At 37.3% G+C, this 18,385-nt stretch overlaps 2 protein-coding genes and 1 pseudogene across 2 annotated transcripts; all 3 read left to right on the plus strand.

The window, feature by feature from the left end:
* The first annotated feature begins 1,278 nt into the window (after nt 1-1,278).
* On the plus strand, nt 1,279-7,286 carry LOC128606284 (extracellular calcium-sensing receptor-like). The gene is made up of 5 exons (XM_053622321.1): nt 1,279-1,809; nt 2,010-2,795; nt 4,217-4,441; nt 5,951-6,074; nt 6,373-7,286. Exons 1-5 carry the CDS (start codon nt 1,510-1,512, stop codon nt 7,284-7,286), a joined length of 2,349 nt encoding a protein of 782 aa, XP_053478296.1. The 5' UTR covers nt 1,279-1,509.
* Nucleotides 7,287-8,570: 1,284 nt separating this feature from the next.
* On the plus strand, nt 8,571-15,380 carry LOC128606285 (extracellular calcium-sensing receptor-like). Its single transcript, XM_053622323.1, has 6 exons — nt 8,571-8,585; nt 9,585-9,638; nt 10,488-11,273; nt 11,482-11,706; nt 11,954-12,077; nt 12,914-15,380. The coding sequence occupies exons 1-6, from the start codon at nt 8,571-8,573 to the stop codon at nt 13,825-13,827; spliced, it is 2,118 nt and encodes a 705-aa protein (XP_053478298.1). The 3' UTR covers nt 13,828-15,380.
* Nucleotides 15,381-15,521: 141 nt separating this feature from the next.
* LOC128606286 (extracellular calcium-sensing receptor-like) lies at nt 15,522-18,385 on the plus strand (annotated as a pseudogene).

The following is an 18,385-nucleotide window of genomic DNA, read 5'->3' on the forward strand; positions in this document are numbered from 1 at the left end:
CAATGGTGTAGAGACAATTATCTATCTCTTAATGTTGATAAGATTAAAGAGATGATTGTCGACTTCAGGAGGACCCAAGTGGACCACTCACCACTGCACACAACCCTTTGGGTTGAAAAACAACCCATTTGCTGGGTTAAAATTAACAACACAACTTGATGGGTTACTATAAAAATAATAATTTGGGTTGTTTTTAACCCAGTGTTTTTTAGTGTATGATCCTAGGAACAGACCTGTGTGCATCAGAAGTGAACAAAGACTTAATTAAATTAAATTAAGATCAATTAAATTGATCTTAAATGTATGGGTCCATTAACCATAAAATCAGAATATTTTACAAAACCAGAACTAATCATAGAAAAACAGGAAATAATTCCAAATGATCTAAAAGCCACATTTTTAACTGTGTGTGTGTGTGTGTGTGTATATATATATATATATATATATATATATATATATATATATATATATATATATATATATATATATATATATATACTGATTCTGATATATTTAAGTTTCATTTGAACACATGGTAAGAATCGGAAATGAAGAAGAGTTTAATTAATTTGAATTATATTATATGACTATAAATAATCAATCTTTAATTTTCAATTTGCTTCTTCCGTTGAGGTTTACAGTGACGAGTTTCATTACATTTATGCTTTCATAATGTGTCATAGTGATGCCACAGGTCAGATGTAGAATACTTTTACTGAGCAATGTTTCTGTGGCATAAAAAAAGTTATTGTCAATATTGTTATAAACATTGAATACACCCACACCCCTTGTGACAGGTTAACACCCACTGTTACAGTGCACTGAAGCAAGACAGCTATTTAAAGCACCGTGAGGAAGCTGTCCTGGCCTACAGAGTGCCGAGAACCACAGATACTATCATGCAGCTCATTTCCAGTCTGATGTTATTTATGTCAACTATGTGGGTAACTGTGCTCAACCCTATAGCATGTGAAGCTAACCCGATTTTCTGCAGGTTGAGGACTGATCCTAAGTTACCTGATATATTTATGAATGGGGACTTTGTGCTTGGAGGGATTTTTGCCATCCATGACTCCATAAGATTAGAGCAAATTTCCTACACCAGGTTCCCATCACAGCTACAGTGCTCTGGGTATGTGTGGAATGCATAGCAAAGAAAGCAAGGGTTTAAAAGTTATTTTTCTTCTTCTTCTTCTTTTTCTTCTTCTTCTTCTTCTAATAATAATAATAATAATAATAATAATAATAATAATTATTATTATTATTATTATTATTATTATTATTATTATTATTATTATTAATGTTTACCAGACATTTATATTCCATATTATTTTAATTTAAAGTACTTTCTTTTTTATTGTTTTTTTGTTTTTTGTTTTTTTACATAAAACATAGTTATTTGTTTATTTATTTTTATTAAAATATCTTAACATAAATAAATAAACATAATATATAATCTTGTCTTCAGTTATTTTTTTTTTTTTACCTGCCTAACTGTTTCCTAACAGCATGGATTTTAGGGAACTGCGCTTCGCCCGTGCAATGGAGTTCACCATCCACGAGATCAACAACAGAACAGACCTTCTTCCGGGCATCACATTAGGATACCAGATACATGATTCGTGCTCCACTGTGCCTATGGCAATAAAAGTTGCATTTCAGCTTGCAAATGGTTTGGAGCCGGTTTTCAACTACACTGATCTCTGCTCAAAATCTGCAGATGCCGCTGTAACAGCTGTCATAGGAGATTCTGCTTCCACACAGTCAATCAGCATAGCCAGAGTGCTCGGTCTTTTTGGAATTCCACAGGTGAAAATGATAATAACCTGCTGTCTCTCTCCAGCATGGCGCAATGAAATTGTTTATATTTGTTGCCCGCATTGAAATTATGATCTAATAGTTTAGCCAAAATATGACAATATATCAGCACTAGTAAAAAAAAAAAAAATAAGTATTAAATCAGGCTTTTTAGCTAATGTTTCTTCTTTCTTGCATTGTTTGAATTCCAGGTGAGTCACTATGCGACCTGCTCATGTCTGAGTGATAAGAATCAGTACCCTGCGTTCTTCAGGACCATACCTAGTGACCAACACCAAGCAGCTGCACTGGCAAGAATGGTCAAGCATTTTGGCTGGACATGGATTGGAGCAGTGCGCAGCGACACAGATTATGGAAATTACGGAATGGCATCATTCCTAAAGGCTGCGCAAGCTGAGGGGATCTGTGTGGAGTACTCCGAGGCCTACTACAGGACACAGCCGCAAAGTAAACTGGAGCGAGTGGCAAACGTGATCCGCAGATCAACAGCCCGGGTTATAGTAGCGTTTATGCAATCAGGCGACATGAGGCTTCTTTTAGAAGAGCTATCACGACAGCCACCACCTCCACTTCAGTGGATTGGAAGTGAAACGTGGATCACTGATCCTGATTTTTTGCGGTATAACATGTGCGCCGGCGCAATAGGATTTGGCGTTCCCCGGTCGGATATTCCTGGCCTTCGTGAGTTTCTTTTAGCTCTAACTCCAGCTAAAGCATCGGAATCGGCCCTATTAACAGAATTTTGGGAAAGCTCGTTCAGCTGTTACCTTAAAGGAACAATAGACAACACAGAGGGCGCACGAAAATGTGATGGCAGTGAGGACATCCACACGCTGCAAAACCCATATTCAGACACGTCTCAGTTGCGCATCACTAACATGGTGTACAAAGCAACATATGCCATAGCGCACGCCATCCACGGACTTATTTGTAATGACACACTGTGCAACAAGAATATAAAATTTTCACCATGGCAGGTACAAAGAAAAGCTTCATTATAAAGTTCCAGTTTATTTTATTTAAAAAAACAACAACAACAACAAACTAGTGAGATAAGCGGAATTGATATTTTCTCAGAGGTCTATAAAGCTACTATATTATTTATATAAACCTTTGAGCAAATATGCTTATTTCTCTCTCATATATATATATATATATATATATATATATATATATATATATATTGTGTGTGTGTGTGTGTGTGTGTGTGTGTGTGTGTGTATTTATGCATTATTGCACTGATAATTAACCTACACTTCTAAACTAATAATAAAATCTCCCCTTCACTGCACCGTATAGTTTCTGGTACTCACTGACTACATTTACATGGATAGCAGTAATCTAATTATTGACCTTATTCTGAATAAGACAATATTCTGATTAAGGTGTTTACATGAGTCACTTTTAGAATATTCCTTTCATGTTCCGGTATTACATGTTATAGAACATAGATCGATTAATGGCACATGTCATTATGTCCCCACGTCACGTCGTCCGACATTCCCTCCAGAATTTCTCGTATCGACGTACACTTCGTCTTCGTTATGGGACCGTATACAGTTTTGGGTGTTTTCATTTTTAATTTTACGAAAGCTTCAAGTGCGGTTAATTATTTGTCATGCCACATGTGCAAATAGACGACTCTCTTGTTTACCGTCAAATGGTTGAGCACTGTCAGTGTGTGTGTGTCCTATCGCATAATGTGGTGAAAACTCCAACACAACGTTAATAGTGTGATTAACTGTGTATATGTCTATAATGCACTTCCATAATGTAAGTTAAAAAGGAATACTCAATACAGTATATCTTAATTCGATTTGTGTTTATTTAGAGTATGACTAGTCAGATTAAGGTAATCAAAAATCGCTGTTTATATAATAGTTTCTTAATCAGAGTGTTGTCTTAATATTGGATTATTGTTGTCCATGTAAACGTGCTGACAACAACAAGGCATATTGTTTTGCTTATGTTTATTTTGATCGTAGAGTTTTAATTAGACCAGTCTTACTTGCACTCCCACTGTCTATCACCGCATCTACATTGCAAGTGGGGCGCAACGTAGCGTCGTTAGTAATAGATAGGTCCCATTATTATAAACGACAGAATTGACACTACACTACCATACTACCCTTCTAAAATTCATACATGGGACGGTAGAGTATATAGTGCATAGTGTAAGTGTATAATACTGTACGTCATTTGGGACACAACTTGGTCTGTACTCTCCGATGCGTGTTTTTGTAAACGAAGTAACACGATGAGTAAATGTGCCCTATGCCGTGCGCAGATCAACTAATCGATAATGACATTCTTTGACAACGATTTTCATAATCGATTTGCTGTTGCAGCTCTAAATGATTTAACCAAGGTGTGCATTTTAATGAAATTTTGCCTGCAGATATTTGACCAGCTCAGAAAAGTAAACTTCACTACAAGAAATGGATTTCAGGTCTCATTTGATTCTAATGGAGATCCTCCAGCTGTCTATGAGCTCATAAACTGGCAGTTTAAGGAGGATGGTGCTTTGAATTTTATCACAGTAGGCCAGTATGACTCATTCAGACCAAGAGGACAGGAGTTCAGAATGAGCAGAAATATCAGCTGGGTTGGAGGACAGAATGAGGTACAGTATAACAAGTACGCTGACTAAAGCAGAGGTTTTCAAACTCCTCAAGTTTTCCTTGTGCCCAAACATCTCATGTTTTTTTTCCTTGTGTCAATGTCACATATGCAAGTGCACTAAAAACACTCAATTTTGCATTATTGTAATCTGTAATTTGAAATATTGATACTTATTGATCTGGCTACCAACTTTTTTTTTTCATAATTTCTTTTGTCAGGATCATATTTCGATGAAATCCAAACAATTGTGACACTAAACCCTCTTTTTTGTAATAGGACACTGGCAAATTGGTCAACATTTATATATATATATATATATATATATATATATATATATATATTTTCACGCACATACATATATACATATACACATGTACATTTATATATATATAAAATGTATATGTATATATGTATGTGTGTATGTGTGTGTATATGTGTATAATATGTGTATATGTCAAATACTTTAGATATACTACTGCTGCCTCGTTTACAGCATAAACATCATAGTATAGAAATAGATATATGTCTCGTCTGTACTTGATTTAGTGATTTAAAGAAATGAATGCAAAAATCAAGCAAACTCCACAATATTGGAAAGAACTTATATATATTTTTTTTAATTACAGTGGATTTTCCACAGACTTTCTGCAGATTTGGGCTAAGATGCATCATGTGACGTCATCACAATGTGGATTCAGTCAAAATCCTTTATGATTCACATCACCGTGAAAGACAAAACAATTTTATACCAGTGCAATTTCGCCAGTTCAAGTAATTTTCTGCAAAAAAAGCACAAAAATCTCTGCAAATTGCATTGCAAATTTTTAAATATCCACAGCAAAATTAAGCATTTTTGGCCGCAACAATCACAAAAAAACCCTCTGCAAAATCCTGTAATATATCTATCTATCTATCTATCTAAATATATCTATCTATCTATCTATCTATCTATATATATATATATATATATATATATATATATATATATATATATATATATATATATATATATATATATATATATTATATACAATACTGGTCAAACGTTTAGACATACTCATTCTTTCTTTATATTTTTTCTATTTTAAAATAATAATAAAGTCATCGAAAATTCTGGAATAACACGAATGGAACTATGGGAATTATGTGGTGATAAAAAATTATCCAAAATAATTTTGTATTTTAGCATCTTCAAAGTAGACACCCTTTTTGCCTAGAATTTCCAGAAATGTATTCTTGGCATTTTCTCAACAAATTTCTTGAGGAATTCCCCTGAGATGCTTTTTAAACAGTATTAAAGGAGTTCCCACCTACGCTGGACTCTTATTGGCTGCTTTTCTGAATATTTTGCTCCAAGTGATCCACTTAAAAATGTTGTTTTTTTTTGGTTTGTTTTTGTTTTTTTGTAAATAAAAATACACATACATACACAACTAAGGTTTTAATCATAAAAATAAAAAATAATCCTATGAAGCATTTGCACGTGAGGCTTCCTCTGCTGCTTTCGTAGGTGCCAGTGTCTGTGTGCAGTGAGAGCTGTCCTCCAGGAACCAGGAAAGCTGTACAGAAACAAAGGCCCGTTTGCTGTTTTGACTGCATACCATGCGCTGAAGGAGAGATCAGTAACAAGACAGGTTGTGTATCACAACTAAATTATATGAACCTATGAGTAGTGGGGAAGAGACGGGAAGGTAGTTCATGCGGAAGCATTCTGACAAGTGGGGAAAGAGAGAGAAGAGAGAGAATTTAACTAGTTTACTAATCAACCTAATTTTTCCTTTGATTGTTAAGCTCTATAAAAAAGTAATTTTCTTTAAGTATGGCTCTATTTTGTTTTTATGTCAGTCATAATCTAGTTTATTGATTTCCTGTTATGTGCACTAGAATCACTAGAAGTGAATTTTAATGGTTCTCTCTTTTTAAACCTTGTAGACTCTTTGGATTGTTTGCATTGTCTTCCTGAGTTTTGGCCCAATGCCAAGCAAGACAGCTGCCTCCCAAAGCCTGTTGAGTTCTTGTCTTGGGATGAAACTCTGGGCATCATCCTGACCGTGTTCTCCATCGTTGGAGCCTTCATGGCCGTGTGTGTGGCTGCTGTCTTTTACAAGCACAGGGCCTCTCCTATTGTAAGGGCCAACAATTCTGAACTGAGCTTTCTGCTGCTCTTTTCTCTGACTTTGTGTTTTCTTTGTTCACTTACTTTCATTGGTCGACCCTCTGAGTGGTCCTGTATGCTGCGCCACACAGCGTTTGGAGTCACCTTTGTCCTCTGCATCTCCTGTGTACTGGGAAAAACATTAGTTGTGTTAATGGCATTCAGGGCTACACTTCCAGGCAGTAATGTCATGAAATGGTTTGGACCTCCACAACAAAGATTCAGTGTGATTTCTTTTACTCTCATACAAGTCCTTATTTGTGTGGTTTGGTTAAAAATATCACCTCCTTTCCCTTTCAAAAATCTAAAACACTACAAGGAAAGAATTATCTTGGAATGTGGCTTAGGTTCAGCTATAGGATTCTGGGCTGTACTGGGATATATAGGAGTCCTAGCACTTTTGTGTTTTATTTTAGCATTTCTAGCTCGGAAGCTGCCTGATAACTTTAATGAAGCCAAATTCATTACATTCAGCATGCTCATATTCTGTGCTGTGTGGATCACCTTTATTCCTGCTTATGTCAGCTCTCCTGGAAAGTTCACTGTAGCTGTTGAAATATTTGCTATTTTGGCTTCAAGCTTTGGTCTGATTATTTGTATTTTTGCTCCAAAATGTTTTATAATTGTTTTCAAGCCAGATCAGAATACCAAGAAGCACCTTATGGGTAAAGTGCCTTCTAAGGCTCTTTGAAGCCTTTACATAATATTTAATTATGATGGAAACACATGGAAATCCTATAGAATTTTTGCTGAAATAAAACATACTTAACCACAGCAATGTATGTAAGAATTTTCACCATGTTGAAAATGAAAATATCAAATAAACTTTAATTATCACAATTGTGTGCACTCTGTCTAAATTACAAGCTAAGATATTCTAGATAAATTCTTTGCTAAACATGAGAAAGTTGCATCACTCTGATCTCTGACCACTCGGCTGTCATGATATCTCCTCTGAAGAAAGCTTCGTGTCACCTGATGCCATAAATGCTATTATAACTTGTGCTACTGATCTGTGGATCATGTATGCAATGTAAATTTACACAATACTTGTGGTATTGCTAAAACACAGTGTGGAACATTCCCCAACCAGACACTGACCAGGATAAAGCTTACTAAAATTGAATCAGCGAATGAATGAAAAGTTGTTTACTGGGCTGTCATTTAACAAACATAGGGAAGGTAGTTTTTACTTAATTCTTTCTAAAGTTGAAGAGTAATGATAGCTTATTTTTTTCACTGGAAATGGAAATGAATGGTGAATTCTTGGATGGTGAAATTTGCATTCAACATGCATGGTACAGTAAGACGTCTCATGATAAAATAATAGTAAAGGGAAGTCTTTTTAGAATTTAAAAAATATTTAAGCAATAATATAATAAACAATTTGAAGATAATAATAGAAACTGTGGTAGCTGACAGTATGATCGATTTTATTTTGTCTTTGACTTCATCTTTTTGTTTCCCATTGAGCAAAGTATCAACAACCTCTCTTATCTCTCTCATACATTCTGTTACCAAATCTGCATCAGTGAAAAACTACAATTTGCTGAAATACAGTCGTATGTTTATTGGTTTTGTTATTTATTTATTTTTTAAAGTACTTAGTTCAGTCCTCTGAAATAGTCACTGAAAGAGTCACTTCTGGACTCGGTCCAACACTTGATGACTTTCACCTAGTGACAACTGAATTTTTTAAAAAAAAACTTATTTTCCCCAAATCTTTCGATTAAATTATGATCCACAAGACAATTTTAATTCAGAACATGGATTCTAAATTCATTTGTCTGGCCTTCAGGTCTGTGGGTCATATATTTGACACCCTTGGTTTAAAATTTCACTAGGTTTAATGTAAATCTATACATGGAGGGTACATTGTCACATAATCTCATTCATAATGAACTGCTCCTGTGGCATGAAAAGGAAGGAAGCCTCCATGGTAGAATGGCATGTTTTGCACTGGAGGTGTGGTGACATGTACTGGCAGGAGGTATGATGATGTCCACATCAATGTGGTGGCTATTTCCAGGACCTGGAGGCCATGCTGGTCCCATTAGCAGGTGTAGGGTCTGGAGCCACGGCAGAGCTGTGGGCTGAAGGTGCTGCCTCAGACTGATGTCTGTGTGACTTCAGACCAGCGGTAAATGATATTTAATGAAACAGTTATAATCTATGCACTTTTGCACTTGGTCTGATTGCTGTTGTTAAATGTCCGTTGATATAATGACCTTTGATATAATGATTTGCCAAATGCCCAAATCATCCAGTATAGTTACTTACATTTTAAACAGAATTTGATAGGGAGCAAAGACAAGAAAGGTGAGAGACTCACAACATGTTTGTTTGATTTCTTCCTTACTTCTACTACTGTAAAGAAGCTATGGTGTGAATTAATACAATTTTGTTAAACTTATATTTAAAAAGCACAATAGCCTAAGCTTAAAGAGCTCAAAATGGTGAGGTGGGTCAGGCAGAAACTGAGCTTGATGCCCTGGTCTAAAGCCAATGGACCAAAGGGAATAGCTTTAGCAAAATACATCTTTAAATACCTTACAGTCAAATTCTGCCCAAAGGCTAAAAAGGCACTTCACCCATGGTATCCTTCAGATCCTGGTCCAGAGCCAAGGAACATTCAGGAACATTAACCATGTCTTTGCTTTTTCTGCTGCACTAAACTAACCAGAATATGGCATCCCTCCACTTACTCATAAGCTTTGACAGTATAGCATATTGGTGTATTTTCTTTAGTGATATTATACTATATCCCAGAAAAATATAACAAAAATCTCTGTTATTATGATTGATAAATACATAACCACTCCTCTCACTCCCAGTGCATCATAGCAAGATGACTATTTAAAGCACTGTGAATTTAAACCACTATTTCTGGCCATCAGAGAAGTGAGAGCCACAGATTCAGCCATGCAGTTCTTTTCCAGCCTGGTGCTGTTTGTACCAGCTCTGTGGATAACTGTGCTCAACCCTGCAGCATGTCAAGCTAACACACTCAGCTGCCGGCTATGGACTGTTCCTCAGCAACCTGGTATATTTATGAATGGAGACTTTGTAATTGGAGGGATTTTCACTATTCATTACTACACAAAATCAGAACAAATTACCTACACCAGGCTGCCATCACAGCTACAGTGCTCTGGAAGGTTGGTGTGTTGATTGAACAACAACAAGGGATTTTGTTAGAAATACATTAAAAAAAAAAAGGAATAAAAAAAGGATAATTTAACAAATTAATATTTAAAACATTTTGTTTGTTATGTTCTTAATTATTCTGTCATGAGTTAATTAATTTTGTGATTAACCTGAAAATGTACAAATAGCAGATATTATTATGTCGCTTTTATATCATACTGTTTTTATATCTTACTCTGTTTTAACAGCATGGATTACAGGGAACTGCGTTTTGCCCGTGCAATGGAGTTTACCATCCATGAGATTAACAACAGAACAGATCTCCTACCAGGCATCACATTAGGATACCAGATACATGATTCGTGCTCCACTGTGCCTATGGCAATAAAAGTTGCATTTCAGCTTGCAAATGGTTTGGAGCCGGTTTTCAACTACACTGATCTCTGCTCAAAATCTGCAGATGCCGCTGTAACAGCTGTCATAGGAGATTCTGCTTCCACACAGTCAATCAGCATAGCCAGAGTGCTCGGTCTTTTTGGAATTCCACAGGTTAAAATAATGACTCATATTTACTATATTTCGTCTCTATTATATCTCTCTGTAGTGTATACAGTGTTATGTATGCAGGTAATAAAACATAGAAGTGCATACTATTATGACTAGTAAGGAAAAAAAGGATTGAATAAGGTTACTTACATCACTTTATATTTTCTCTTGTTTTTTTCTTATACTGTCTAAATTTTAGGTGAGTCACTATGCGACCTGTGCTTGTCTAAGTGATAAGCATCAGTATCCTACCTTCTTTAGGACCATACCTAGTGACCACCACCAAGCAGGTGCGCTAGCAAAAATGGTCAAGCATTTTGGTTGGACATGGATTGGAGCAGTGCGCAGCGACACAGACTATGGAAATAATGGAATGGCATCATTCCTAAAGGCTGCACAAGAGGAGGGGATATGTGTGGAGTATTCTGAGGTCTATTACCGGACACAGTCACTCAATAAATTGCAGAGAGTAGCAAACGTGATCCGCAGATCAACAGCCCGCGTTCTAGTTGCGTTTATGCACACAGGGGATATGAGATTTCTTTTGGAAGAACTGGCACGGCAGCCACTACCTCCACTTCAGTGGATTGGGAGTGAATCATGGATCACTGATCCTGATTTTCTGCGGTATAACATGTGCGCCGGCGCAATAGGGTTTGGTGTTCCCCGGTCAGTTATTCCTGGACTTCGTGAGTTTCTTTTAGACCTAACTCCAGCCCAAGCACTGAAATCACCCCTGTTAAGAGAATTTTGGGAAAGCTCATTCAGCTGTCATCTTAAAGAGCAGACAGACATCACAGAAGGTGTGCGAGAATGTGATGGCAGTGAGGAAATTCACACACTCCAGAACCCATATTCAGACACGTCTCAGTTACGCGTCACTAACATGGTATACAAAGCAACATATGCCATAGCGCACGCCATCCATGAACTAATCTGCAATGACACACAATGTGACAAGACTATTACATTTACACCATGGCAGGTATAAAATTGCTTAATTGAAAAGCTTTAAGTCATGAGGATGCATAAATATCTGAATATATTAATATATTTATCTTGATATTAGTATTTATTCATGTTTATATTCAGTCATGTATTCAACACTAGTTGCGGTTTCCAAGTAAAACATATTATCTATATTTAGACAAAGTCACACTGTGCAGTGACATTTCATGAAATTCTTTCTGCAGATATTTGACCAGCTCAAAAAAGTAAACTTCACTACAAGAAATGGATTTCAGGTCTCATTTGATTCTAATGGAGATCCTCCTGCTGTCTATGAGCTCATAAACTGGCAGTTTAAGGAGGATGGCAATTTGGATTTTGTCACAGTGGGACAGTATGATTCATCTAGACCAAGAGGACAGGAGTTCAGAATGAGCAGAAATATCAGCTGGGTTGGAGGACAGACAGAGGTACATTATAAGATAAGATAAGATAAGATAATACTTTATTAATCCCCAGATGGAGAAATTAGGGACTACCATATAACTACCATGACTACAAAGCAGTTCTCCAGTTCTCACAGAACTGTTAAATTTTATATAATTTATTCGATTGTTCAATTAATTAAATGGTACACTGCAGTATTGTGGGGTTTACAATGCTGGGATTTTTTAAATATAATACGGGATTTGCATTTGTGCCTTTGTGTCTTGCTAGGTACCAGTATCTGTGTGCAGTGAGAGCTGTCTCCCAGGCACCAGAAAAGCTGTACAGAAGCGAAGGCCTGTTTGCTGTTTTGACTGTATACCATGTGCTGAAGGAGAGATCAGCAACAAGACAGGTTATGTATCATTGTACATAACGTTGTAGACTCATTTATTTTTGCCTCAGTTCTCATTCTGCATAAGATATCTAGTTTTTGTCAGTTCATGGCTGAATATATGCTTTGCTCCATTCTGTCTTCATTGCTGCTTCACATAGTCACAGCAGGGGTGTACTGTACTAATCCATGTAATCCATGTACTAATCCCACAGCGTTCCATCCAAGGAAAGTCCTGTATACACCTCAAATGTTAATAGTGTAATAAAGTCACTAAGAAAATAGTTATGATTCTCAATGGGCCATAAATCAATCCATGATATTTTATTTGTATTGGTTTAGCAGTAGAAATAAGGAAACAATAAAACAACGAAACTAGGCAAGACTAGTTTTGCAGGACCACCATTGTCTGCATGGTCACACAAGGCTCAACAGATGAATCTACTGTGTATCACTGAGTGTTCCTAGTATTACATAGTGCTTGCTAGCTAAGGGTAGCAAGATTGAAATTCTGTTAGCTAGACTCCTCTTGCATGTGTGTACAATTGTAAAAATGGCTCTTGTAGGCTGGCCCTCTAGGCGGCCCAGCAAAAAAACAAAGATTTATTTAAAAGTACAGTTTATGGTGAGCAAGCCAGGGGTAATAATACAAATTAAAAGTTATTTATATAATATGAGGAACTTAAGAAAATGGAAAGTAGACGTTAAAAGACCTATAGAGGTCCGAAAGTAAAGTTGCAGTTAGAAATACAATGCTTGTGTATGGTTTTGTTGGAGAGAGTCATGTTTCCAGCTTCACCTTTTACTACTAAAATATCTATCATGAAGTCTTTATCATATGATTCTATTTATTTTAGACTCTTTAGATTGTTTGCGCTGCCCTCCTGAGTTTTGGCCCAACCCCAAGCGAGAGAGCTGCCTCCCCAAGTCTGTTGAGTTCCTGTCCTGGGATGACACTCTCAGCATCATCCTTACAGTATTCTCCATCGCTGGAGCCTTCATGGCTGTGTGTGTGGCTGCTGTCTTTTACAAGCACAGGACTTCTCCGATTGTCCGGGCCAACAATTCTGAACTGAGTTTTCTGTTGCTCTTCTCTCTGACTCTGTGTTTCCTCTGTTCACTTACTTTCATTGGACAGCCCTCTGAGTGGTCCTGTATGCTGCGCCACACAGCGTTTGGAGTCACCTTTGTCCTCTGCATTTCCTGTGTTCTGGGGAAAACATTAGTTGTGTTAATGGCCTTTAGGGCTACACTTCCAGGAAGTAATGTCATGAAATGGTTTGGACCTCCACAGCAGAGAATCAGTGTTCTTGTCTTCACTCTTATTCAGGTTCTTATTTGTGTGCTTTGGTTGGAAATATCACCTCCTTTCCCTTTCAAAAATCTTAAACATTACAAGGAAAGAATTATTTTGGAATGTGGCTTGGGTTCACCTATAGGATTCTGGGCTGTGCTGGGATATATAGGAGTCTTGGCACTTTTATGCTTTATTTTGGCTTTTCTGGCACGGAAGTTGCCGGATAACTTTAATGAAGCTAAATTCATCACATTCAGCATGCTCATATTCTGTGCAGTTTGGATCACCTTTATTCCTGCTTATGTCAGCTCTCCTGGAAAGTTCACTGTAGCTGTTGAAATATTTGCTATTCTGGCTTCAAGTTTTGGTTTGATTATTTGTATTTTTGCTCCCAAATGTTTCATAATCATTTTTAGGCCTGAGGAGAATACCAAGAAGCACCTTATGGGTAAAGTGCCCTCTAAGGCACTTTGAGAGTCTCAAATAAAAAGCAAACTTAACATGAAGGTCCAGCAGTTTGTCACAATGTATGATGCTTATGTGTACATAGTTTCCAAACCTCACCAATATTCTTTTAGGATAATCTTTTTTTATTTTTTTTATTTTTTTTATGTTTAATTTGTGAAAATCTGAAGTGTACAGTCAAATAATAAATATGATTATGCTTGCAGCAGCCTCTGCAATACACCACTAGTATAAGGTTGTTTTAACATGTATAGGGTCATCTTTATTAACGTTTTTACATGCACATCATTACTACAAGAATTCCTGCTGAATTAAAATGGAATTTTAATATCCACACACTACATGTTAGTTTTTTTATAATATTTTTTTAAACCAAAAATGAAAACCATTCTTAAACGCTGGTTCTAATGAACATTTACTGAACTGTATGCCCTCTTTCCATTTCCAATTAGATATTGATGTGTACATCACTCTTTATAAACAGTAACTGAGTTCGAGTGATCAATATGTGAAAGCTTATAAGCTGCATGTGTATATACCGGGTCATTAATGAAACGCATGGAACATATATGGCTATATGCAGATATATTGTAATATAGTAAATAAAAATTGTGATTCTCTGATCTCTGACTCTGAGTCGTTATGCCTCTTACTGACTCTGATTATTATTTTTAATCAAGCTATTGCCAAATTTAAATAGATCAATAGCCTGTTTGTCCATGAGTTTGTCATTAAATTTCACAAAATAAACTTTACTGCACATCCGTTTGCATTTACTGGACATGAACATCAAACTAGCGCATGGTGGCTTAGTGGTTAGGACGTTTGCTCTCACCTCCAGGGTCGGGGGTTCGATTCCCACCGAGGCCCTGTGTGTGCGGAGTTTGCATGTTCTCCCTGTGCTGCGGGGGTTTCCTCCGGGTACTCTGGTTTCCTCCCCCAGTCCAAAGACATGCATGGTAGGCTGTTTGGCATGTCCAAAGTGTCTGTAGTGTATGAATGAGTGTGTATGTGATTGTGCCCTGCATTGGATTGGCACCCTGTCCAGGGTGTACCCCGCCTTGTGCCCGATGCTCCCTGGGATAGGCTCCAGGTTCCCCCTGACCCTGAAGAAAGGATAAGCGGTATGCCACACATTCAGCATTGGACCAGTAGTAGAGAGGACACTGGACACATTGTGTGGCACCTGCAAGAAACACACACACATATTTATGGAAGGTATACAACGTGATGGCTCCTACTGTATATCTGCACATCATGAAGTGTTATATTCATCTTATGCCAAAGCAATTTGTCAACAATTGCATTTTTGCAAGTTAGCTCTTAAAATCACTTATGTTATAGCAACTATAAACAGTTGTTTCCTCACTTTCTCTTGAGGTAAATAGGATGAAAAATTCCTTTTGCTGCAGCTGCATTTTTAAATGCATAAGAAACGCAACATCCTCTGTCAGACTTACCCATTGTGGGAAACTTAAGAACAGTTATACCTCTGACTGTTTGCTGAGACTGGAGTCTACGTCAATAAATAAAACAGTAAATGTCTTGGTACAGAAAGCTTTTGGTGAGATGGTATCAGAGGAATTATGTAAAGATTTATTAAATGTGGTGCCATGTAAATTCAGATATGTTGTCTAATGTTTTAGTTGTCTAAAGTAATAATGTCCATAAATTTGCACTAGTACAGTCTATTCACCCAATGATTCTCATTTCTTGCACTGGCTTTGTTGCAATTTCAGGTGAGTCACTACGCAACCTGTGCGTGTCTGAGTGATAAGCATCACTATCCTACCTTTTTTAGGACCATACCTAGTGACCCTCACCAAGCAGCTGCACTGGCAAGAATGGTCAAGCATTTTGGCTGGACATGGATAGGAGCAGTTCGTAGTGACTCAGATTATGGAAATTACGGAATGGCATCATTCCTAAAAGCTGCGCAAGTGGAGGGGATCTGTGTGGAATACTCTGAGGCTTACTACAGGACACAACCACAGAGTAAACTGGAGCGAGTGGCAAATGTCATTCGCAGATCCACAGCCCGGGTTATAATAGCATTTATGGCATCAGGTGACATGAAGATTCTTTTAGCGGAGCTATCACGACAGCCACCACCTCCACTTCAGTGGATTGGAAGTGAAACGTGGATCACAGATCCTGATATTTTACGATATAACGTGTGCTGGTGCAATAGGGTTTGGTGTTCCCCGGTCAGTTATTCCAGGTCTTCGTGAATTTTTTCTAGACCTCACTCCAAGCAAAGCATTAGAATCAACCCTGTTAACAGAACTTTGGGAGAGCTCATTCAACTGTTACCTTAAAGGTCGAACAGGTGTCTCAGAAGGCATGCAGGAATGTGATGGCAGTGAGGACATTCACACTCTCCAGAACCCATATTTAGACACATCTCAGTTGCGCATCACTAACATGGTGTACAAAGCAACATATGCCATAGCGCACGCCATCCACAGACTGATTTGTAATGGCACCAAATGTGATAAGACCATTCAATTTTCACCATGGCAGGTATAAAGCAGATTTATTAAAAATATTTGTTTTTAATGTATCAGTCATGATCCCCAGCTTACCTGCTTAATGAAGTAAGCTAATATTTTTAGTGTCTAACTTGCAAATGTTAAAATTTATACTAATATTAAATGCATCATGACAATAAAGTGATATTCTTAGTAATATATTTAACAGTAGCTGTGAGCTACATGTGAATTGCATTGTCTATCCTGAAAATTTAAGGCTGTATTTTCAACTTATTTTCATTAATTTATGCCTGCAGATATTCAATCAGCTCAAACTAGTGAACTTCACTACAAATAATGGGTTTCAGGTCTCATTTGATACTAATGGAGACCCTCCAGCTGTCTATGAACTCATAAACTGGCAGTTTAAAAAAAATGGTGCTTTGGATTTCGTCACAGTGGGCCAGTATGACTCATCCAGACCAAGAGGAGAAGAGTTCAGAATGAGCAAAAGTATCAGATGGTTTGAAGGACAGACTGAGGTATTGTATAACAACACAGATGTCTATAAAGCAGGAGTTCTCAAATTCTGTGTGTATGAATGGAGAGCCGGGCCAATTATTGTTTTCCACACATCTGATTCTGTCCATGAAGGCTTTTTATCCTTTCTGTGTAAAATGTGTTAAAGTATAGAATACACTAAATTGCTGTATTAGCGTGTGTTATGGATGAAATTTTTTTATTAACTCATGTATTTTAGGTACCAGTGTCTGTGTGCAGTGAGAGCTGTCCTCCAGGAACCAGGAAAGCTGTACAGAAACAAAGGCCTGTTTGCTGTTTTGACTGCATACCATGCGCTGAAGGAGAGATCAGTAACAAGACAGGTTGTGTATCACAACTAAATTATATGAACCTATGAATAGTGGGGAAGAGACGGGAAGGTAGTTCATGCGGATGCATTGTGACAAGTGGGGAAAGAGAGAGAAGAGAGAGAATTTAACTAGTCTACTAATCAACCTAATTTTTCCTTTGATTATTAAGCTCTATAAAAAAGTTATTTCCTTTAAGTATGGCTCTATTTTGTTTTTATGTCAGTCATAATCTAGTTTATTGATTTCCTGTTATGTGCACTAGAATCACTAGAAGTGAATTTTAATGGTTCTCTCTTTTTAAACCTTGTAGACTCTTTGGATTGTTTGCATTGTCTTTCTGAGTTTTGGCCCAATGCCAAGCAAGACAGCTGCCTCCCAAAGCCTGTTGAGTTCTTGTCTTGGGATGAAACTCTGGGCATCATCCTGACCGTGTTCTCCATCGCCGGGGCCTTCATGGCCGTGTGTGTGGCTGCTGTCTTTTACAAGTACAGGGCCTCTCCTATTGTAAGGGCCAACAATTCTGAACTGAGCTTTCTGCTGCTCTTTTCTCTGACTTTGTGTTTTCTTTGTTCACTTACTTTCATTGGTCGACCCTCTGAGTGGTCCTGTATGCTGCGCCACACAGCGTTTGGAGTCACCTTTGTCCTCTGCATCTCCTGTGTACTGGGAAAAACATTAGTTGTGTTAATGGCATTCAGGGCTACACTTCCAGGTAGTAATGTAATGAAATGGTTTGGACCTCCACAACAAAGATTCAGTGTGATTTCTTTTACTCTCATACAAGTCCTTATTTGTGTGGTTTGGTTAAAAATATCACCTCCTTTCCCTTTCAAAAATCTAAAACACTACAAGGAAAGAATTATCTTGGAATGTGGCTTAGGTTCAGCTATAGGATTCTGGGCTGTACTGGGATATATAGTAGTCCTAGCACTTTTGTGTTTTATTTTAGCATTTCTAGCTCGGAAGCTGCCTTATAACTTTAATGAAGCCAAATTCATTACATTCAGCATGCTCATATTCTGTGCTGTGTGGATCACCTTTATTCCTGCTTATGTCAGCTCTCCTGGAAAGTTCACTGTAGCTGTTGAAATATTTGCTATTTTGGCTTCAAGCTTTGGTCTGATTATTTGTATTTTTGCTCCAAAATGTTTTATAATTGTTTTCAAGCCAGATCAGAATACCAAGAAGCACCTTATGGGTAAAGTGCCTTCTAAGGCTCTTTGA

The sequence above is a fragment of the Ictalurus furcatus genome, chromosome 4, assembly GCF_023375685.1.
Source record: "Ictalurus furcatus strain D&B chromosome 4, Billie_1.0, whole genome shotgun sequence".
NCBI lineage: Eukaryota > Metazoa > Chordata > Actinopteri > Siluriformes > Ictaluridae > Ictalurus > Ictalurus furcatus.